Below are 26208 nucleotides of genomic sequence, written 5' to 3'. Positions count from 1 at the left end.
CCATATAAGTTATCAAATTTAACAAATTTTCATTACTAATGATTATTATATTGTCCAATTTCTACTGTACACTCTTTAACCCTTATCCTTGAGTGGCCTCTTGGCCTTGATAATGTGTTGATACCTATGAAAAAAAAAAAAAAGAAAAAGTCCAATGTGAACAAGTTCTAATTGAACCGTCCCCCTAAGTAATCCAAGTTACAAAATTCCCACTGTTTACTATGCTAAAATCACAATGACTAATGTATACCTATTAACCCTTATCCTCGAGTGGCCTCTGGGCCTTGATAAGTGGTGACACCCATGTAAAAAAAAAAAAAAAACATAATCATGCTGTTTTCTAATCACAACTACAAGTATGACGTCATTCCCTGAAGTTAACATTGAAAATTCAGAAAAATATTGTTCACCCTCTACAGAAACTGGCCTAGTTCACCTTCACAGAAGACACACAATAAATATAAATAAAATAAAGTAATTTTAAGATCGTATACTGTTTCATCCATTTCCGAGACTGACTTAATACCCCCCTCTACAAAAAATACTATAAAATACAGGCATAAAATAAGGTAATTTTCATATCAAATACTGTTTCAGCCATTTCCAGAACTTATTTTATATTCCCATGTTTAATCCTGAGCAATGACAGGTCTTCTGCTAGTATATATTTCCACATATCTCATTCAATCCCTGGTGACACTGGGTCTTCCACTAATACATATTACAATACATCTGATTCAATCCTGAGCAATGCCAGCCCTTCTGCTAGTATATATTTCCACACATCTCATTCAATTGCGAGCCATGCCAGGTATTCCACTAGTATATAATACCACACATCTAATTAAATTCCTGGCGCCACTAGGTCAACCACTAGTATATATTACCACACATTTGATTCAATCTCGAGCAAAGCCGGATCTTCCGTTAATATATATTTCCACACATCTAAATCAATCCTGGGCGATGCCTGGCCTTCTGCTAGTATATATCTCAATAAACCCAATTAAATCCTGGGCGATTCCGGGTCTTTTTCTAGTATATATTTCGTCTAATTCAATCCGGGGTCCTAATTTTTGGATGTTACTAATGCCGACATTCATTTTTCATCATTTAACCCACATTATCCTCATCCCCACCCCCCGCCCTGCCTTATTTCAGTAATAAATTTGATATATTGTTTGGGAGGTCATCATTTTTCATAATTTTTGGATATGTTACTAATTTCGACAATCAGTTTTCATAATAGTGTCTGGGCAGATTATTCATTACAAACACACCAATCAATCAACTCACATGTCAACATTTTTCATAATTCTTCAGATATGTTACTAATTTCGACAATCATTTTTCATAATTTTAATCCAGTAATATATAAATTTGGATATTCTGCTAATACATATTCCCACCTTGCTCATCCAATACTGGGCGATGCCGGATATTCTGCTAATATATATTTCAACCTATCTCATCCAATCCTGGGTGACGCGGGATATTCTGCTAGTATATATTAACACCTTCCTTATTGAATCCCGAGCGATGCTGAGTATTATGTAGTATATATTTTCACCTCTCTCATCCAATCCCGGGCGACGGCGTGTATTCTGCAAGTATATATTTCTAACAATGTCATTAAATCCCGGGCAATGCTGGGTATTCTGTTAGTTAATTCTTCCAGCAATATCATTCAATTTCAAGCGATGCCAGGTATTCTGCTAGTATATATTTCCAGCAATATCATTCAATCCCGGTTGACAGTGGATATTTTGCTAGTATATATTTCTACCTTTCTCATCCAATCCCGGTTTACGCCGGATATTCTGTTAATATGTATTCCTACATTTCTCATCCAATCCTGAGCGATGCCAGGTATTCTGCTAGTATATATTAACACTTATCTTATTTAATCCCAGGGGACACTGGGAAGTCTGCTAGTATATATTTCCAGCAACGTCATTCAATCCAGGGCAACACTGGGTATTCTGCTAATATATATTTTCCATCTATCTCATTCAATCCCAGGCAAAGCTGGGTATTTTTCTAGCATACATTTTCAGCAATATTATTTAATCTCAAGTGACACCATTTATTCTGCTAGTATATATTTCCAGCAATGTCATTCGATCCCAGGTGATGCCAGGTATTCTGTTATGATATATTTTTAGCAACCTCATTCAATACCAGGTGACGTTGGTTATTTTCAGCAATGTGACCAGGCGATGACGGGTATTCTGCTATATGATATATATTTCCAGCAATGTAACTTAATCCCGGGCGATGCCGTGTATTATGCTAGTATATATTTTCAGCAATGCCATTCCATCCCGGGTGACGCCGGCTATTCTGCAGATATATATTTCCATCAACATTATTCAATACCGGGCGACGCCAGGTACTAAGCTAGTATATATTTCCAGCAAGGTTATTTGCAGCCATTTCATGGACTGACTTCATATCCTCCACCCCAGTGTTAAAACTATACATGGAATAAAGTAATGTTTAACTCGTAAACAGTTTCAGCCATTTCTGGGACTGATTTCATATTCCCTACCCCACTGTTAAAAATATACATGTAATAAAGTAATGTTTAAATAGTAAACAGTTTCTAGCATTTTCGGGACTGACTTCATATCCCTGACCCCACTGTTTAAAATATACTTGTTTTCGAAATTAATGCATAAAAACATTAACACGGACAACTAGTCACCTGGTATTGAATGAGGATTAGCCAACCATTACTTTAACATGAATTCCTGAGTATAGTATCAGTCTCAGCATTCCAGTGATTTTAACTCAGGATTACTTGATATATTTACATGATTTTTGGAAAGTTACAAATAAGCCTCTAGTGTGCAGTGATTCACCTGGTTTTTGGAATCAGTAGTTCAGCCATGTGACTTTTAGAATATATCTTATGTCAATTTAGTACATCATAAATACATTATATGCATCTATTTTAACAGAAGATAATGACGTTATCATCGGAAGTAAACATGTCAGACTATCATCCCCCCACTCGAAAATAAGGAGGAGATTATGCCTGGGATCTCATTAAACACTCAATCCATTAACTCACATTCAATATAATATGAAAATCTGTAAGTATAAGGCTTTAAAGAAACAAACGTTGATTAACTCATATTATGCCTCCTTCCTTCCCCCCTTATTCAAATAAACAATAGTATATATAATGTTTGGGATTATGACTCGGACGATTGGAGTTTAAAATGAAATGCATTGTTTACATTTTAAAACATAGCAACTGGTATTTTCGATCTTCATCGGTAAATATTTTAAATCACTCATAATTTTATTTTTCCCCCATCAATTTTTGTGACACTTTGTTATTTTATGCGATAATCATGTTGGTACCAATTTTTGGACTCGATAATTAGTATTTCACTCTGGGTTATAATATCACAATACCCTTCGAAGGCGGTTAATGTAAGTATTAAAAGTCGCCATGAGAGAGCTGATGTCATTTCCGGTCATTAGTTAGCATTTTTTAAAATATGTATAAAATATCATTAGAAATATAATTACATAGAATTTAACGTTAAAATGTCACTAAATCTTATGACACCCCACCCCCATGTAGAAAACCGGCCAGCTGACCAACTTAGACTTGACGGTTTGGGCCAATTTTTCGATATTATCCATCCGAAAATCTGAATTTTAAATTTTGCCAATGTTCGTTGCATTTGTCAAAAGTTTTAGCAAGACATACAAACATGCATTTGAAATTGATTTAATTGATTCAAATTGGATTTTTGTTACAGTTCTTTATTTCTCCAATTTCTATTTTAATACGGAATGATCCCAGTAAACTGTCTGTGAGTAATGCTTGAAATCCAGAAGCACCATCAACCCTGATCTTTACTTCATCACCCGACAGGAGACGGAACCTCGATATGGTTGTGATTAAACCATCTATTAGAGATTAGCTGCTTTCTGATAATAGTAATGTTGCATGTGTTAGGGCAGAAACATTTTCTCGAACCAATAATACTAGTTGTCCTTCACGTTTTACGACATCACCAGCATACCAGCTCCCAATTTTATCTGGTGGTTTTGTTGAGGGTTGTTTTTTGAACTGCCTTAGTATCTGCTTTAGTGACATGCAGGTGTGGCAACTATCTATGGTACGACTGATGGCCTTTTCCACATCCAGTGCATAGAATCCCATATTAAAAATCTGCTTTAACTGGTGTTTACTGGCATGGTAAAGTTGTAAGTGTAGAGAAACTAAAAGTCCGTCTAATACTCCTTGGGGAATGACAATTCTCTCTCTAGCTGGGCGCAAGGCTTCTTCCTGTGTAACTATGATTAACCCATTTGCCGAGGTTGATGAGAGTTTACAATGTTGTAAATACCTTTTAATACTGGTTAAACCTTTCTTCTTCTTAGATGGAGTTCTGCCATCGCGTAATATTCTATACACTTGTTGTAAGTCCAGACAGTCTTGTTGATCCATGCGTTACGAGTCATGTATGGGATTGGACAATGATCAGCTAATATATCTTTTACAGTGATTTCTCGAATTACTGATGTCTCCAGTGCATTGATAAATTTACAAATTTGGCATTTTTCCTTAGAATGAATAGCGTTCCGGTTAGCATAATCTGATATTTTATTTTTCCCTGGTATATGGGATAATTTAACAGAATATCGAGAGATAACACCCAGGAACGTTGTGACTCTAGAGCTTGCAGAGAATGCACCACGGAGTTTCTTATATGCTTGTACACAGGGGCAGCTATCTGTGAGCACTTCGGTAACGTGTTTCGATTGAATTATATATGGACTGAAATGCTTGATAGCTGAAGCAATCCCCAGAGCTTCCAACTCACAGGCTAGCGAACCTGCTTGATTAGATGTTTTACGAGCGTTAAATAAACCTGCGAGATGAGCTTTGTCTCCTATCAAGACGAAAAGAGATGCTGCTAAGCCAGCAGAAGTCATGGCTGCATCTGTAATTATTTGTAGTTGGTCCTCTCTTATAGGTCAGGCTTTTTGCTTGCTTAAGATGTTCTTTTGCTTTGAAGAATGCCATCTCCAGGTTCGACGTCCATTGGATTCTGTCATTTGATGAACCTGTTATGCAGACTTTATCCAGAGGTGCTAAAAAATCCGAGTGTTTAAGTATGACTTTACTCAGGAACTTGTAGGATCCTATGAATGATCTCATGTTTTTGATGGTTTCAGGGGGATCACAGATAGCCAAAGTATTCAGACAATGGCTTGTAGCTTTGAGCGTTCCCCTGGTTCATTGCCAATGTAGGATTTCTGTTGATGCCGGACAGCAAATAGTTTTTCATGAGGACAATCTTAAACTATTCTCATGTAGTGTTAGTAACACTTCTTCCCATACACTGTTAAGTTCCATGCGTGTATTGGCGCCGACATATAGGTCATCGGCCAAATTTTATCACCGATCCTTTCATCATTAAGTCGCCGAATACTTTGGACATTAATTGTTCTAAAGCGGATTCAGAGCATGGGAGACCCATTACCGCTCTTGTATAGACATATATTGATTAGTGACATCAGTGGTACACAGTGCAAAAATCTCCACAAAAGAAAACCGAAATAATAGTAAATACTATATCGGTATGGCCGGAAATACATTCAAGGAATGGTTTAGAGGCTACAAAAGTTCATTTGAAAACCCCAACAGTAACTACATCACTTTCAACTTATTATAAAGAACTCATTGAAAAACCTAACACTAACCATAAAATGGAATTTCTAAATAAATGTAAAACATGTTCCTCACATGTTACCTCTGCCTTTCCGAAAAATTATTTATCGTACGATTTAAAGACAGGGATAAGTTACTCAACAAAAGATTAGAAACCTCCATAAACTGCAGACATTACAAAGAACATCTTCTTAGTAATTCCAATATTACCCCTTAATTTTACCCCATCTACCTTAAAAAAAAAGATAATCTGTATAATTGTAAGTACATACGTCTACTATTTATTTTCCTTAAGTATTCATGTGTATGCATATTTGTGGGTTAGGTTGAATTCTGTATATGTATGCATTTGTGTATCTGCATATCTGAACCTGTCTTTATACATGTATGCGCGTCGTACAGATGTTTGTACACTTGATTCATATATTTGTTCAAAATGCATACTCATCCCCACCCCCGGGGTTGCTTCAGACACATACCTAGTGCACTCATCTAGCCTAACACCTTAATTAACTAAACTTACCACCAACAACTAAACAATACCAATTACATTAACACTCTCTATAAACTAACTATCCAAACTCAAGAATTTTCCCCAAACACTGCTTAACTTATTTAGCACTAAATATAGGAATCTAGAATTTCCCTTGAAGGTGTCTCTACTCCTAACCCCAACATATAAAAAAAAATAATAATAAAATGAAAAAAAAAGTTAAAATAACATAATTTAAGTTCTTAAAATAACACACTATGTAACTTCCTGAAACGACATTCAAATAGTAGAAATTACAACAGTCTTCAACCATACATTAAGCTTCTCAAGAAAACCTTTAACCATAATCCCGATACGAGACTATGATAAAAATATCATTATACAATAATACACATGAATAAAAATTATAAGGAATAAAAAATTATACAATAATAAGGTATACACAAATGTAAAGGTAGATTAATGAGTTTGATAACACATGATATATGTAAATTCTTATGTGGATATGTGTATATATATATATATATAGATATATATATATATATATATACACACATATATATACGTATATATATATATAAATATATACATACTTATATATATATTTATATATATATATATATACGTATATATATATATACGTATACATATATGTATATATATACGTACATATATATATATGTATACATATATATATATACGTATATATATATGTATATATATACGTATATGTATATGTATATATATATATACGTAGATATATATATATACGTAGATATATATATATACGTATATATATGTATATATATATACGTATATATATATATGTATATATATATACGTATATATATATATGTATATATATACGTATATATATATATATATATACGTATATATATACGTATATATATGTATATATATATATACGTATATATATATACGTGTATATATATATATATATATATATATACGTATATATATATGTATATATATACATATATATGTATATATATATACGTATATATATGTATATATATATGTATATATATACATATATATGTATATATATATACGTATATATATGTATATATATACATATATATATGTATATATATGTATATATATATACGTATATATATATGTATATATATATGCGTATATATATTTATGTATATATATATATACGTATATATATATGTATATATATATGCGTATATATATTTATGTATATATATATATACGTATATATATATGTATATATATACGTATATATATACGTATATATATATGTATATATATACGTATATATATATACGTATATATATATATACGTATATATATATATACGTATATATATATATACGTATATATATATACGTATATATATATACGTATATATATATATATATACGTATATATATATATATATATATATATACGTATATATATATATATATATATATATATATATATATATATATACGTATATATATATATATATATATATATATATATATATATATATATATATATATATATATATACTAGCAATCGGTGCCCGGCGCTGCCCAGGTGTTTTGAGGTGTATGCTGAGAAAAAAAAAAAACGGTCAATTTTTTTAAACTTTGACCCCTATTATGACCTCTTAACATTTATTGTTTAGGGATCAAGTAAAGTTAATAAGTTAGATCCATGTCCAAGGAATCTATATATAAAATATCACGTGTTTAGACCCAAAATTGTAGGAGGAGTTTGGTAGAGTTCTCAAAGGTCAAATCATTGAATATTGACCACTTAATCGCCAAATTTCTGTCAAAAACCTATCACATCGATTTTCCCAAATCTCAGTACCCTGTATATCAAATTTCGAATCTGTAGGCTTAAAATTGACAGAGTTTTAGCGTAGGGAAATGCACACAGACGCACAGACACACACAGACACTATCACTTATATATATATATATATAAACATAAACATCATATATATAAGGATTATAGTACGCCATATATATAAAAAAAGACCATTATTTACTGAAGTGAAAGGAAAACCCGGGGGAACTTTACCCAAAAATAAATCTATATTTTTTTGTGTGTATTGATAGTCTCATCAACACCCCTTTTTTCTATTTATTTAAAAAGAAAATACAACTTTGTTATTTATGAGTCGTGGAATTGCATTCATCTACAAAAGATCTAGCTAATGTACATATTTTTTATCGTTTTTAATTAATTCCCTATTAGTTTTTTTTTTTTGGTTCTCTTATATGATGATCATCTTTATTTAACTATTACGTGTAATTATATTCATACAGATATTCTATATGATTTATATTTGCGTAATATTTGCGTAGAAATGAAGAAAATCAAATTTACTGTGTATTTATCATGTGTTAGTCAGCGGGCTTGGTTGCCATAACAACGTGACGTAGCCAAGGATGGTAGTGGACGTGAGTGTGTGTGCGCGTGTGCTGGAAATTATAGTAGTACTAATAGCGTTTGTTTTCGTGTTGTGTGTACGTGTGTGCGGCTAACGCCAGAGTGTGTGTGTGTGCGCGTGTGTGCGCGTGTGCTGGGAATGGATGACAACGTTTGTTTTCGTGCTGTGTTTATATTATGCATATTGTTTCATATCTTATCAACTTTTTCGAATCTATGTGTACAGTAATACAAACCCGTTTTTCAAGCTGAATAAATATGTTACATTGAATAAAAACACGAAAAATATATCCAGTTTGGTAGAAAAGTAACTTATCTTGCCTTTGATAACATTTATTTGTTATATATTTGTTTTTTGACAACTTTTTCGAATCTATGTGTACAGTAATACAAACCCGAAATGAAAAGACCACGAGTGAACGCGCGTTTTTTTTTTTTAGTTTAGTTTCATATATATATATATATATATATATATATATATATATATATATATATATGTATATAAAAATAAGTATTTTTAAATTTTATCTTTCTAGCTTTAAAAAAAAGTTTTAAAATTTTATCAGCCGGCATAATTTATTTTTGCTAGATTTTCAAAACATTGTTTTCGTGTTGTGTGTACGTGTGTGCGGCTAGCACAAGAATGGCGGACGTGATGTCGGAGGTTGGATTGTTAGATTGTGTAAGTTTTGTATTTTTGTAATTTGTAAACAACAAGTTAGGAAAAAATTAAACCCTTCCAAGATGGACAATAAATAAAGCCATAATATTTTATGGTAAAGTTAAGAGCGTAGGAACCATAGTTTTTTAGGAGATGTGATTATTGGATTCTCTGTTTTTATAGATATATAGATAGATATACGTATATATATATATATATACGTATATATATATATATATATATATATACGTATATATATATACGTATATATATATACGTATATATATATATATATATACGTATATATATATATATACGTATATATATATATATATATACGTATATATATATATACGTATATATATATATATATACGTATATATATATATATATATACGTACGTATATATACGTACGTATATATATATATACGTATATATATATACGTATATATATATATATATACGTATATATATATATATATATACGTATATATATATATATATATATATACGTATATATATATATACGTATATATATATATATACACGTATATATATATATATATACATGTATATATATATATATATATACGTATATATATATATATACACGTATATATATATATATATATACGTATATATATATATATACGTATATATATATATATATACGTATATATATATATACGTATATATATATATATACACGTATATATATATATATATACGTATATATATATATATACGTATATATATATATACGTATATATATATATACGTATATATATATATACGTATATATATATATATACGTATATATATATACGTATATATATACGTATATATATATATACGTATATATATATACGCGTATATATATATATATACGTATATATATATATTTATATATATACGTATATAAAATATATTTGTAGCCTTCGACATACAGTCCTGTTTCGTTGTATCACAACTCATCAGTGCCGCTAGACTAGCAGCTATCCCAAGCCGAGGATCGAACCTAGAACCGTCATGATGACAGTCGGCAGTTCTACCCCTTGACCATGGAAGCGGTGTCCATAACTAATCTGTCCGAATGTATATTTAAATAAACATCTGTCCGCCACTTGTAAAGTGCTCAAACGTTTGTTTGTAAACAAACCGCGAGCTTCGCATTTTTCAGCAAAATTAAGTAGTGAGTGAGATTATTTACGACAGTACACACACATACACATACATATAGAATATATATGAAGGAGCATTTATGATGACGATGATGATGGTTGTTACGAATAGGTGAATTCAACATGAATAAAAGAGTAAAACAATCCAAAATACACAGAACATAGAATAGAGAGACATTCGTTTCGCCGGTTGTACAGTTTTTAAAATGAAAACGTGTTCATAACGGCACAAATCCTCAACGTTCATGACGATGATGATGATGGTTGCTACGAATAGGTGAATTCAACACGAATAAAAGAGTAAAACGATCCCACATACACAGAAGATAGAATAAAGAGACGTTCACTTCGCCGGTTGTACAGTTTTTACACGTATATATATATATATATATATATATATATATATATATATATATATATAAATATCATTAGTAATTTATAAAATATATATGGCGATTAAGCTACACTGAATATTCTGCGTTTCATCCAGCTATAGGATTCGTCAGGCTTATGCGCGAATTCTGTGGTTGTTTTTTGTTGTTGACGAATCCTATAGCTGGATGAAACGCAGCATATTCAGTGTAGCTTAATCGCGATATATATTTTATAAATTACTAACTAGCTCTACCTACGTATTGAGCACTTTTGGAGTAAATACTTAAAGTTTACGCATAAATCTATACTTTCGTATATTAAATTTATGTGAATAAATGAAGTAGTTATATATAAATATCTATACATATATATATATATAAATATCTATACATATATATATATATACGTATATATATATACGTATATATGTGTATATATATATATACGTATAGATATATATATATGTATATATATATGTATATATCTACGTATATATATATGTATATATATACGTATATATATACATGTATATATATATATACATATATCTTTACGTATATATATATAGACGTATATATATACGTATATATATATATACGTATATATATACATATATTTACATATATATGTACATATATATATATGTATATATATACATATATATATACGTATATATATATATATATATATGTATGTATATATATACACGTATATATATATCTATGTACATATATACACGTATATATATATATGTACATATATACACGTATATATATATATATATATATATATCTATGTACATATATATGTATATATACGTATATACATATATACTGACATATGTACGTAGATATATACGTATATAGATATATACGTATATATATATATGTATATATATACGTATATATATATATATATGTATATATATACGTATATATATCTATATGTATATATATACGTATATATATGTATATATATACATATACATATATATATATATATATATGTATATATATACGTATATATATGTATATATATACATATACATATATATATACGTATATATATATACATATACATATGTATATGTATTTATATACGTATATATATATACGTATATATATACGTATATATATACATATACATATATACATACGCATATATATACGTATATATATACGTATATATATACATACGTATATATATATACATATGCATATATATACGTATATATATACGTATATATATACATACGTATATATATATACATACGTATATATATATATACGTATGTATATGCATATATATACATATATGTATATATATATATACATATACGTATATATATACGTATATATATATACATATATATACGTATATATATATATATATGTATATATATATACGTATATATATATATACGTATATATATACGTATATATATACATATATATACATACGTATATATATATATATATACACATATATACATACGTATATATATATACACATATATACATATATATATATGCGTATATATATACATATATATATATATACATATATATACGTATATATATATATATACATATATATATATGCGTATATATATATGCGTATATATATATATATATATACATATATATAACTACTTCATTTATTCGCATAAATTTAATATACAAAAGTATAGATTTATGCTAAAACTTTAAGTATTTACTTCAAAAGTGCTCAATACGTAGGTAGAGCTAGTTAGTAATTTATAAAATATATATGACGATTAAGCTACACTGAATATTCTGCGTTTCATCCAACTATAGGATTCGTCAGGCTTAAGCTAGTTAGTGTTCAATCAAATCAATCAAAAAACCTATCAGTACAGAAACTCCACCACGTAAGTAAATAAATAAAAAATGTTACGTGCGCATGCGTTAGCCTTGACTAGGGGGGTACTAAGGGAACAACCATTAAATAATTCTGCAGGTCGCCATGGAACTCAACGCCCAAGGAGTACCAAAATAGTTTTCATGAACTTTTTTTTTCGAAAAGTAGGTGATCACTTTTCCATGTAAATTTAACTTAAAATGAGCACCCACTTTCTGGCCACCTAAGGAAGGGGCATTTATTTTCTAGTTTATTGGCTTAAAGGTTTTTTGACAAGGCAGTTTGGTACGCGAATGCATATTTAACAGTTTTTGTTTATGCTCACGCATAGCATAAACAAAGGTTACGTCTGTGAAATGGAAAATAGTCCCAGAGTTCAAGGGTTAATACCATGCAAAAGAAATCAAACAAAAAACTTTTTAGCCAAGAAACACAGAAAAATGCTCCTCTCTCTCAGGTGGCCAGAAAGTGGGTGCTCATTCTAAGTTAAATTTACATTGAAAAGTGATCACCCACTTTTCGAAAAAGTAATTTCATTAATATCATGAAAACTTCCTTTTTGCTACGGAAACAGTTTGCAGATTCGTTTTTATACAATAAAATATTTTGTTATATATGAACGTGAAACGGGCCTTAAAGTAAAATAATACGGATCAGATTTGCCGTTTAGTTGTAGAAATATCCTCAAACCAGGTAATCACTAAAAAGGACTTTTAAAAGTTGTCACCTGTATCGAGCAAAAGTTTAAACCCACCGATTATATGCCAGCCTACGTCATGATAACATATATTGAGTGAGTTCCTAACAGTATTTTATATAGTTTTTTAGTTTAAACTCATTTTCCCAAAATTTCCCCAAACTTAACTTGTTCGATACAGTCTGCCGCCATTTGTATTTTTCAGATATACCAATAAACATTGAATGTTTTTGAACCGATTATACATTACATAAAAACACTAAAATCTTATCCAGTTAGGTAGAACATTTACTTTTCTTGCCTTTGATAACATTTATTTGTTATATATTTATTTTTTGACAACTTCTTTGTTTGTATCTGTGTTTAGTAATACAAACCCTTTTCATTTAATGTAACGTTTAGTCGGCTCGAAAAACAGTGTTTATCGGGGTATTTGAAAGCTTCCCAAACTTAACGTATTCAACAGAGTCCGCGAACATTTCTGTTTTTTTGAGCCAATTAAACATTTTACATTACATAAAAACACTAAACAATTATTCAATTAGGTAGAAACGTAACTTACCTTACCTTTGCTCTCATTTATTTGTTTTTGGACAACTTTTTCGAATCTGTGTATAGTAACCCCCCCTGCCCCCACCATCAACCAAATATTAATTACTAACTCACATTTTTGTAAAACAACAACAAAAAAAAACATTTAGCGTTTCAACATTTTTGCTACGTTCGGCTTCATCCACTGATTGTTGGTCAAGTCCAAACCATCAATGATTGACAGAAACTCTCGAGGATCCAGATCAAATTCTGCAAGAGTACCATTTTTTTTCATTTTCGCCTTCTTTTTCACTTTTTGCAGTGGATTGCTGTAGATTGCTGTACTAATATAAGAAACATGCATTTTCTCTTTTTATTAAATTTTTCCATTACACCAAATTGAGCCACTGCAACGCGTGGCAGGGTACAGCTAGTATATATATATATATATACGTATATATATATATATATATACGTATACGTACATATATATATACGTATATATATATACACGTGTATATATACATATATACGTGTGTATATATATATATATATATACATGCATATATATACGTGTATATATATACGTATATAATATGAACAAATGATTAATAAAACATGTTAAAAGACATCTTGAAAAAGAGTTAAAAACATATTTAATTTTAAAAAAAGAAAGCACAAGATAAGTGGATAGTCCTTAATCTGCGGAGTTTCGAAGAAATACTCTCCTTCTCATCAGAGGGGAGGAATTAGCAAAATGCAGGATCGGATTTTGCATATAAAAGTATTTAATGAAACTACAAGTAAGTCACAGATCTTACTTGGTTAAAAAAAAAAGGGTGAGGTAAGGGGAATAGGAGGTAAAAGAAAAATGATAAAAAGATTTCACATGAATGGATACGTATATATATATACATATATATATATATACGTATATATATATGTGCAAATATATATATATATGTATATATATATATATATATATATATATATACATGCTTAGATGTCTATAGTAATATGTATATATATATACATATATATACGTATATATGTGTGTATATATATATATACATGCTTAGATGTCTACAGTAATATGTATATATACATATATATACATGTGTATATATATATATATATATACATGCTTAGATGTCTATAGTAATATGTATATATATATATATACACACACATATATATATACATATATATAGATATGTATATATATATACACGCTTAGATGTCTATAGTAATATATATATAGATATAGATATGTATATATATACATGCTTAGATGTCTATAGTAATATATATATATATATATATATATATATATATATATATATATATATATTACTATAGACATCTAAGCATACCGAAAGCTAAAACTACTATCATCCAATAAGCTTTAATATTTCAACTTATTAAAATACCAACCGGAATAAAATTAAAACACAAATTAATAATTAATTTAATTAAACTAGTAAATATATATGGTAGATCCATAACCCTACTAAGAAGAAAAAGTGTCCTGAAGATAATATTTGGGCTTTTTCTATATACATTTACATATGTGTATATGTCTATCTGCGAATATTTGGGCTTATAGTATCTATTACTCGTTTTTGTGTATTTGTTCATGTATGTATACGCGCATAAGGAAACAAAATAAAAAAAAACAATATTACTACTATTCAATAAGCTTTAACATGAAAACATATATAGATTAAACATTATTAAACAGTAAAGAGTATTAATGCTGGAGTCCCCCAGGGGTCCATCCTGAGCCCAACTCTCTTCCTGATTTACATCAATGATCTCCCAAAGCACATACTTAAATCATTCATTGACATCTATGCTGATGACACAACTATCTATGGCAACACATCTAAGGCTGTAAATAACAAAGTTCTCTCTGATTCTCTCTCCTCTGATCTTGTGCGCGTGGTACAGTGGGGGAAGAGGTGACTGGTTACTTTTAATGCATCTAAAACCAAGCTCCTATCTTTACATCATCAACGCTCTGATCCCCATCTAGCATCAATTGAAATGGATGGCTCTCGTCTAGGGGAGGCTCCATGTTTTGATAAGCTTCTGGGCTTGACCTTTACTCCTGATCTGAAATGGAACACGTACATCAAGTCAGTTGCCAAGGTTGCTGGAAAAATGGTAGGATCCTTCTACCGCTCCAGAAGATATCTCACTGCTGATGCAATTCTCTATCTATACGTCCAAAGATGGAGTACTGCTGCTACATCTGGGCAGGAGCTGCCAAAAAAAGCCTATCTTGCCTTGACAGAGTACAAAATAGGCCCTTTTCTCTTCCCTGCAACCTCTCCCACAGAAGAGACATTGCGAGCCTGTCTTTATTTTATCGTTACTTCCATGGCAAGAGCTCGTCTGAGCTTCAATCTCTGGTCCCCCTTCGCCAATCTTTCACGATAAAACCCGTCTAGCTGAAACCACTGTCAAAAATTTTCCCCACTGGTTGTGACAAAACCAAAACACAGATTCTATGAACAAAGCTTTTTTCTTAGAAGTGCACGCTTGTGGAATTATCTTCCGTTTGCCTGTTTCCCACCTGACTACAACTTGGATGTCTTCAAGTCCAACATAAACAAATTCCTGATGAACCGCCCCCTTACGCAAGATGCTTTATCAAATCTCCAATACTAACGATTACTACGATACTATCCCATTGATTACTGTATACGCAATAACCCTTATACCCAAGTGGCTTCTGGGTCTTGATAAGTGGTGACTACATTGTAAAAAAAAAAAATAAAAAACATCCAACTTCATATGTTTGTTCAAATATTTGTATATCCATTTGTATGTATATCTACTTACTAACGTCTGACTGTTCTGTGAGTAGAAAAAGTTCAAAGTTAAATTTCAAAACAATAAACATAAATAATAAGAAAAAATACATAAATAAAAATAAATAAATAAATAAATAAAATAAAAGATTGAACTAAAATACATAAAATCTTTATCAACTGACCAGTTGATCCAATTTATTTACATTTGCCAATAGCTGAAACACCCCTAAATGACCTGAAATTGGATCCTCACTACCGCGCTTCATCGATAGCCATAACAACAGTGCTACATCAGCCTTTCTCCCCCAATGTCTTCACACCCCACCTCTGTATTATTATAATACCCCCTCCTTACTAATTCCTTAACCATAAACTACCCTTTCAACCCTCTTCTTAATCCCCACTTCTCTTAACAGAAATCGAATCTTCAGAATTAACATAAACTCATAAGAACTTTAATTTCGCCCATCGCCACTCATGGCGAATTTTCTCTCCTCAAAATTTGAAAAAGGTGTTAAACCTTTTCAGTTTTTGTACCCTAATTTTTCTTGCCTGATGATATCTAATATGATTGAAACAGTCTGCACATCGTAGCAAGATATGACTGTATTTACATAAAAAAATTTTTTTAAATATATAAATATATCTTTTTCCTACCACGTAAGTTACATTTATCGTTGGCTTAATTGTGAATGCATTAATGCGTTTTTGAGCATGGTAACAACCGAGAGAGACACTTATATTTGTTTTCATTCAAACACACTTTTTATTTACTTTAGACAAACCTAACAATTCATTAAAAAAAACAAACAAAGATTTTGTAAAACTTGAATTTAACTTAAAAATATTATTTTCAAAAATAGCATGGTACCATAAGTGCATAAGCATCACTTTATTTTACATATTTCATTTCCTAAGGACCATTTGAATAAATTCACAATGATTGAAATTTAAAGTGTGTATAATTATTGGAAAAGAAAAAATTACAATAAATAAATGTTACCATGACTAAAAGTTCATTATTTTTTAGTACTTGTTTTTTTAAACATCATTACATAACACTTTAAATTTAAATCATTTTGAATTTATTCAAATGGTCCTTTGGAAATGAAATATGTAAAATAAAGTGGTGCTTACACACTTATGTTACCATGCTATTTTTGAAAATAGTATTTTCAAGTTAAATTCAAGTTTTGACTTTTTGTTATTAAATTGTTAGGTGAAAGTACAGAGTAGTTACAATACACCCGCCAGTTTGGTAACATAAGTGCATGCACGCAAAGTCAATCCATCCTCTCAAAAAATATAGAGAATAAAATGATTATATAAATTGAAGTTTTACGGTATCTTTTTTGTTTATTAAATTGTTAGGTAAAAATACAGAATAGTTACATAACACTCGCCAGCCCGGTAACATAAGTGCATAAGTACCAAAAAAGTGATTTTTAATATCGTATTCAGCTAAATCCATAACAAGCAGCACTTGATTAAATGGTTTCTTTTATTGTCGCTACACCATAATCACATGATAAAAATTTTACCAGAGGAAAAATTGGGAGGCAAAAGAGTCACGAAAACCAAGATCATATTTACATTGTCCGCAAATAAGTTGTTTTTCGAATAAACAAATCATTATCGATTACCTACGTTATTTGTGAACTATTTGCGTTTATATAAAAAAAAAAAAACACATTATCATTGTAAGCGAATAGGTAGTTTTTAGAATATTAATCAATATAACTATTGTTTATTAGAATAAAAAAATCCTGTTGGGTTATTTCAAGGTGATTAGACACAAAGTTATTTTAAGGAAACTACAGTTGCGAAATTATTAAAAAAACTAAAAAAAAATTTGGCTTGCATATGTATTTGTTACCTATTTGCGTTATAAAAAGACTAATATTTAATAGAAGTTCTCGGGCAATGTAGTCACAGACGTTCCCTTCTTTCATTTTTTTAGAGTTTTTTTTCTTGATCAACGCACACCCTATAACTAAAAAGGGATCTTAAAGGTCAACACGGATATCTTACAAATACGGATTACTTACAAAACACTCTCCGCTATCATGTTCAAAATGGCTTTCAAAATTCATACTCCTTCTGTTTATACGTGTACATGCTCCTTCTGTTTGTACGTACTCCTTCCTTTGTTTATACATATATATACTCTGTTTATATGTGTACGTACTCCTTCTCATGTTTATACATGTATGTACACCTTATTATGTTTATATGTGTATGTACACCTTGTTTCTTTAATGCTGTTATTATTTTATTGACAAAACTTTGCATATTTATAGAATATTTCCATTGTAACAAGTTTGGTGTTTTTTTATTGTTGTTTCTTAATCTTTAAAAAAATTGTTTGAGGACTGCTTTTGCTTGTTAATACTTTTTCAATCAAAATGGTGATAGTTGACTTTTTTTTTCTATTCATCCGATAACTAAGAATCTAGGGTAATTCTTGGAAGGGCTGTTTTTCCTTGAATTATATATTTTTTTCTGTAACCTGAAGATGTCAGAGACATTAGAATAGTAGCTTTTTTCTTGGAGTCCTTTGTGAAAAATGGCATGACAGATGGTGGTGAAATATTAACCGTCTATTTTTTTTTCAATTTATCTTTTTGAGGATTTTTAAGAAATATGTCAAATGTGTCACAGCCTTTTTGGCTGCTCGTGGGATGTTAATTGTATAATGGGAATTATAGATGACATATTTTGAGAATATTGGGATACATCTCAACAAGTTATATGTGGTGCTATCCTTTGTGATGTCATAAAGGATCTTTCCAATCTGTTGCAATAGTTTTGGTGTCATGCACACTTGATGATGTCCAATAATGTAAGATTAATAAAGTAACAAAATAATTTAAAATAAGCTGAATTTATTTTACTAATAACCAAAACGATGCATTTGGGTTGAAGATGGGATAAAGTTAAAAAAAAAAATACTATTTAATTTAGTCAAGTTTACAACAAGACAAGTTTACAGCAAGACAAGCACATTGTGGGATATATGGTTATAAAAAAAACAAAAAACGTACCGGGCGTATCTGCATCGCTCTTTGGGAAAGAAGAAGGAAAGGATGGCTAGCTCATTTATATACCCAAAGGGCATCTTGGGAAGGCAGGGCATGATGGGAGAAGCTATTTTTTTTTTTTTTCCTGTCTCTTCCTTTTTTTCTAGATAGGAGGATATAAAAGCTGGGAAAAATTCCCTGGAGGTGGCAAAAAGAAAAAAGTCGTGAACATCTTCTCTTGAAAAGTATTTTGTGTTGCTGATGTTCAGATTGTGCGGTGTGACATTGGTGGCGAGAGGTCAGGTGTGGTCGATTGGGAAAGAAGAGGGCAGAAGTGTGCTGTTGTCGAGTGAGTGACTCATTCCTTCCCGAACCTCAGGACCAAATCCTGATTGTAACCTTAGACACATCCCTTATTTCATTGTGAAAACTTACATTGTTTCTAAATGGATTGTTTACTAAAGTAAGACTAGACTTGAATTTAACTGAGGCCAAAGGTGTACATCTAGTTTTCAAAAGTTTTTTTTCATTAAAAAAATGCCAAATGACAACTATTTAATATTCATAAAGCTGATAAACATGAAAAAAACTAAACAAATATAACTTACCGAGTATTAAGTAAGAAAACAGGAACAATGTGAACACAATGAGAATGTAGGTGCCTGGACTGAAAGTTATCATTGTAGGGGAGTAACAGCCGTTTGGACAGGCACAAACAGTTTTTAGATTAAGTATCAAAGAATCATTAGTTTCTTTTTTTTTATGCTCAATTCATCAAAATTGTAACGTATCAAGTAAACTGTTGTAGTAAACAAAAAATCTGCAAGAGAAAAAAAATGTATTTCAAAAGGTTTTTATTGTTTTGTATAATAAAAAAACTATGAATACAATTACCAAATAAATTTAGAACAAAAGCTGCAATGTTTTGAAAATTTAATAAAATAAACACGATTTTCCCATCCAGAATAAAACATTACACGAATACAAACACAGATATCACATAAATTCAATACAGTCATCCTACCTGCCAATACCTGATGTCAGTTTTTCAGATATTATCATTCAATTTTATTTATTATAAGTTCCTATAATATTTCTGTGGAGAGTCCCAAACAAGTCATATTTACAGGTGGTAGCATGCGAGTTACTCATTATTTCACATCTACGCTGTCAGTGTTTACTTTCTTATTCTGTACATTTCACATGCATTCCTTCATCAAACCTACAGAAATACAAATCCCTCCCTTCACAAGTTTCAATGACAGTTGTAAAAACAGCCAGTGCCAATCAGTATCCACAAGTAACTTCCCTAAACCAACACTGATCACCAGTAATGACCTGTGCTGACAATGATAGCCAGTGGCTTTTGCTAGCTGCTATTGCCAGACAATGTTCGACAGTGAAAGCCAGATAATTTCACTTTGGCCATCACTTCCAGTACCCGCAATTTTTCAGAACAGACAGTGGCCAGCACTAGCAACTGCTGCCATCTCTGTGTTAATATTTTTTTATCTGTTTATCATCATCATGCAGTCCGTCAATCTTGACGATGACTAGTTGGGGCCTCAGTGTTTTATCCCTCGGTGTTTGCGTAATCTCACTCCATCACCACAGGACTTTCCAACTTGGCTCCAAACTTGCTTGCACAGTTTAGGTGCAGTATCTGTTGCACATCAGATAGACACCCTCTGAACCTCCATGTTTATCCATAGTTAGTAATTTATTACCATTACAAGTTGATTTTTTCTTTTTAGATAATTGTTATTTTATCAACTTGTATGAAAAGAGCTATAAAAAAATGCTTAAAACCGTTTGAACAATGAAAATACCATCAGTAGTTCAAAAGTTATGAGAATTTTAAGTGCCAAAATTATGCTTTTCTGGACATTTTTTAGAAAAAGTGGGCTAAATTATGGACCTCAACATTTCAAGAAATTCAGTAATTTTGCCACCATTTATTTATTTTTCAAGCCATTCTCATGAAACGTACTCTTATGTAAAATTGTGTGCTCTTTCTGATTATGCAGTCAAATGTGATGTATCTCTTTGATTTTGAAAGCAGAAAAAAAGTTTTTTTTATTTTTAAGAGTGTTATAAAGGGAATAACCGAAAAGCAAAGAGTTATCTCCCCTGGATTGGAAAGGGGGAAGGCTTTTCAAGATGGCTGACACAGCATTTCACATAATCTGTTGCTCTAACGTTTTACTATTTTTCTGTTTAAATAAATAAATAAATAAATAATTTGGTGCCAAAACGATGTCTTCTTGTAATTCCCACATTTAACAACCAGTTATATTCCATGACGACATAACAGATTTGGCGACAAGGATGGATTAAAAAAAAATAAAATAAACAAGACCCAGTTGGACGAACCACATGGTGCCTTAAAAAAAAAAAAAAAAAATCCAACAGACATGTCTCTTCAAAAAAAAAAAAAAAAATTTCCCTTTTGTGCACAGCACAAAAAAACAAAAAAACAACTGCATTATTTCTTTGTCATGGATCCAAATTTACTGGAAAAGATACTTAGTCAGCAAGAACAATTTCTTGAGGTACAAAACAAATTAATAGAAACATTAACATTTCAATTTCAGACACAATTGGCTTCGTTAACTGTAAGTAACTCCTTTGATAAATTCTATCACCGATTTTCAATTCAATCCGGAATTAAAACAGACATTTTCCATTTGGTTTGACCGATGGAAAAATATGTTTAAAAATGATTTTAAAGAAAAAAACGATGACTGGAAAAGATGGTTATTGCTTAGAAAACTGGGGTCTATTGAACATGAACGTTATGTAGACTTCATTCTACCAAAGAAACCAGAGAATTTCACATTTGACGAAACAGTAGCCCAGTTAACGGACATTTTTGGTGAGCCATCATCATTGTTTAATATCCAATACAATTGTTCGAAGTTGACAAAAAGCGTTAATGACGATTTTATCAAATATGCTGTAGTGGTTAATGTTCAGTGTGAAAATTTTCGACTGAAAGGACCAGTTTAAATGCCTTATTTTTATCACAGGGCTAAAATCTCCAGACGCTGACGTGTGCACACATTTACTGTCTATGGTAAATAAAGACAAAGAAATGACAGTGCAAATTTTGATCACAGAATGTCAACGCTTGATAAATCTTAAACGGAACACTGCCATAGGGCAACAACAACATTCTGCTATTCCATGTTTCCAGATTTTAATCTGTACAAAAATTCCCAACTGGAAAGAATAAAAAGCTGTCAACAGTCATTATGCACGTTTTTGCCCTTTGTTCACCACAGGGACGGATTTTGTGAAAAAAATAACTTTAAAACCATCAGGATGAACTCTTCACCGACGAGAGGCAAAACTCATAAGAAAATGACGACGCATCTACCACAAAATCTACCACAAATTCAATTTTTGCTACGTTTAATTTAAATTTTGAAGCTTGTAGGAAAATTGATATAATTGTTGAGATAAACAACAAGCCAATAAAATTTCAATTCGATACTGATTCTGACATAACTCAGATTTCACAGTCAACATTGGAGTTATTAGGAAAACCAATGCTGAAAAATACTAAGCATGTTGCTTGCAGTGCATCTGGAAACAAAATACAACTAACTGGTGAGTTAACATGCAATGTCTCTTTTAAAGAAAAAATTTTTCAGGGGTATGCTATGTTTCTGATTCATCAATCCTGAATCTTCTTGGGTTGGATTTCATCGAGGAACTTGATCTTTTCAATGTTCCACTTAATACAATTGTCAATTCTTTCAATTTTAATGCTGCAGCAGATGTTGAAACATATTTTTAAAGAAGGCCTTGTATGCTGTACGAAAGTTAAAGCAACTTCAAAACAAAATCTGATGCAAAGTCAGTTTTTAGACCAAAGCGTCCTGTACCATACGCAGCTTTAGATACAGTGAAGATCCTAACTTACCCTATATGTACTTCCGGGTTGCTTTAGCTCACACTACAGCATTTATATTTACTCTCTATCGCCCCCATAACAGCGAAGTTACTATCTTTCAAAGCATATCTGAGAAAATTGACCAAGTTCTATCTGCTTATCCTTCAGCTAACATTCACGTATGTGGTGACTTCAATGTTCACAACGTTGAATGGTTGACCCACTCTAACAAGACCGATGATGAGGGGAGGTTCTGTCATGATTTCTCCATTGCCTATGACCTCACTCAGATTGTTCAGGAACCCACCCGTGTGCCCGACAATGACGGCCAGTATGCGAGCCTACTAGACCTTTTTCTCACAACTTGCCCTGAACTATGTTCAGTTTCTGTTCTGTCGCCTCTTGGATCTTCTGACCACTCTGTTGTATCAATTAAGATAAAAATGAAATGTAATAAGTCCCCAGACGTACCTCTCCATCGTACAGTATATCGATACACTAAGGCTGACTGGGATAGCTTCCGTACATTTATATCTGATCTACCTCTGCATTCCATGTTTAAAAAGGATGTGTCCTCTATAGTATTAGACCTGACGGAATGGTTAATTGTAGGTATTGACCGTTTCATACCCTCGAAAAAGTTTCAGCAAAAACCTAACAGCCAGCCATGGTTCTCTCCAGAATGTGCTGCTGCCATTGCGCACAGAAATCACTTTTTCCACTGTTTCCAACGTAATAGATGTATGAAAACTAAAGCTACTTTCAGGACTGCCAGCAACCATTGTAAGAAAGTAATAAAGAATGCAAGAGAGTTGTATGCTCAATCTGTTAAGTCCAAAGTAGCTGAGCAGTGGCTTGGTTCCCACCAGTTTTGGCAAATAGCAAACAGAATCCTGAACAGAAGCGTGTGCTCTATCCCAACTATTATCAATGGACCTGAGGTAATCTCGTCAGCATCAGACAAAGCCAAACTCTTTGTCAAGAACTTTGCAGCTAATTCTACCCTTTGCGATCAAGGCCGCCAACCCCCAATATTTCCTCCTGTATCAGAAAACACACTATGTGATATACGTATATCTGTTTGTGATGTTGCCAAGCTAATCAGAAACCTTGATTCCAGTAAAGCAACTGGCCCTGACGGTATTCCAATTATAGTACTCAAAAAACTTCAACCTGAACTAGCGCCCATACTTACAAAACTGTTTAAACGTTCTCTTAAGGAGAATAGTTTCCCATCTCCCTGGAAAATTTCATCAGTATGCCCTGTATTTAAGAATCCAGGTGATCGCTCATCCCCCTCTCAGTACAGGCCAATAAGTCTCCTGTGCGTCATGAGTAAGTTGCTGGAATCTGTGTTAAATAGAGAGGTAATCAACCATCTCAACAAAAATAACCTTCTTAGTGACACTCAATATGGTTTCTGTTCTGCTAGATCTACAGCAGATGTGCTTACAGTTATATCTCATAGGATTAGCAAATCTCTCGACGGAGGCAACCTTTCTAGGGCAATTGCTCTTGACATATCTAAGGCCTTTGATAGGGTATGGCATAAAGGTTTACTTCATAAGATCTCTAGCTATGGTATTGCTGGAAATGTCTTCTCAATTATTAAATCATTTCTTTCTGATAGGTTCATAAGAGTAGTAGTTGAGGGGCAAAAATCAGAAGCTCACAGTATTAATGCCGGTGTCCCTCAGGGGTCCATCCTGAGCCCAACTCTTTTCCTGATCTACATTAATGATCTTCCAAATCACATCCTTACATCATTTGTAGACATTTATGCTGACGACACTACCATTTATGGTAGCACATCTAAGACAGTAAACGACCAAGTTCTCTCCAATTCTCTCTCCTCTGATCTTGAGCACGTAGTACAATGGGGTAAGGAGTGGCTGGTTACTTTTAATGCATCTAAAACCAAGCTTCTCTCTTTACATCATCAACATTCTGATCCCCATCTGGCATCAATTGAAATGAATGGTTCTCGTCTTCAGGAGGCCTCAAGTTTTGACAAGCTTCTTGGCTTGACCGTTACTCCTGATCTTAAATGGAACACGTACATCAAATCTGTTGCCAAGGCCGCTGGAAAAATGGTGGGATCTTTCTATCGATCTGGTAGATATCTCACTACTGATGCTATTCTCTATCTATATAAGAGCCAGGTACGTCCAAGGATGGAATACTGTTGCCACATCTGGGCAGGAGCTGCTAGAAAGGACTTGTCCTGCCTTGATAGAGTTCAAAATAGACTTTGTAGCCTTGTAGGAGATGTCCTTTTCTCTTCCTTGCAACCTCTATCTCACAGAAGAGATGTTGCGAGTTTGTCTCTGATGTATCGTTATTTTCATGGAAAGTGTTCGACTGAGCTTCAATCTATGGTCCCCCCTCGCCAAACTTTCACAAGAAACACTCGTCTAGCTGTAAACACAATCAATAATTCCCCCCACTCTTTATCTGTGCCTAAACCTAAACGTAGATTCCATGAACAAAGCTTCTTTCTTAGAACTGCACGCC

The 26208-nt window shown here is 31.6% G+C and overlaps 2 protein-coding genes across 2 annotated transcripts in view; one reads left to right on the top strand and one right to left on the bottom strand.

Annotated features, from left to right (window-relative positions):
- Positions 1–26208, bottom strand: part of LOC145286004 (cln5-like protein 1) — a 64683-nt gene that overhangs the window by 13177 nt on the left and 25298 nt on the right. Inside the window, exon 2 of the mRNA XM_080134602.1 lies at positions 20405–20616. Within this exon, the coding sequence (XP_079990728.1) occupies positions 20405–20477 (73 nt within the window). The 5' untranslated portion in view covers positions 20478–20616. The remainder of the gene's footprint in view (positions 1–20404; positions 20617–26208) is intronic.
- Positions 21963–26208, top strand: part of LOC145286001 (uncharacterized) — a 273253-nt gene continuing 269007 nt past the window's right edge. The window contains exon 1 of the mRNA XM_080134598.1: positions 21963–23408. The gene's annotated coding sequence lies outside the window, so the exon portion shown is untranslated. The remainder of the gene's footprint in view (positions 23409–26208) is intronic.

This window comes from Euprymna scolopes, chromosome 10 (genome assembly GCF_053919585.1).
Source record: "Euprymna scolopes isolate OS-2025 chromosome 10, ASM5391958v1, whole genome shotgun sequence".
Taxonomy (NCBI): Eukaryota; Metazoa; Mollusca; class Cephalopoda; order Sepiida; family Sepiolidae; genus Euprymna; species Euprymna scolopes.
Note: the sequence above shows the minus strand (reverse complement) of the source record. Positions and strands in the feature narration are given on the sequence as shown.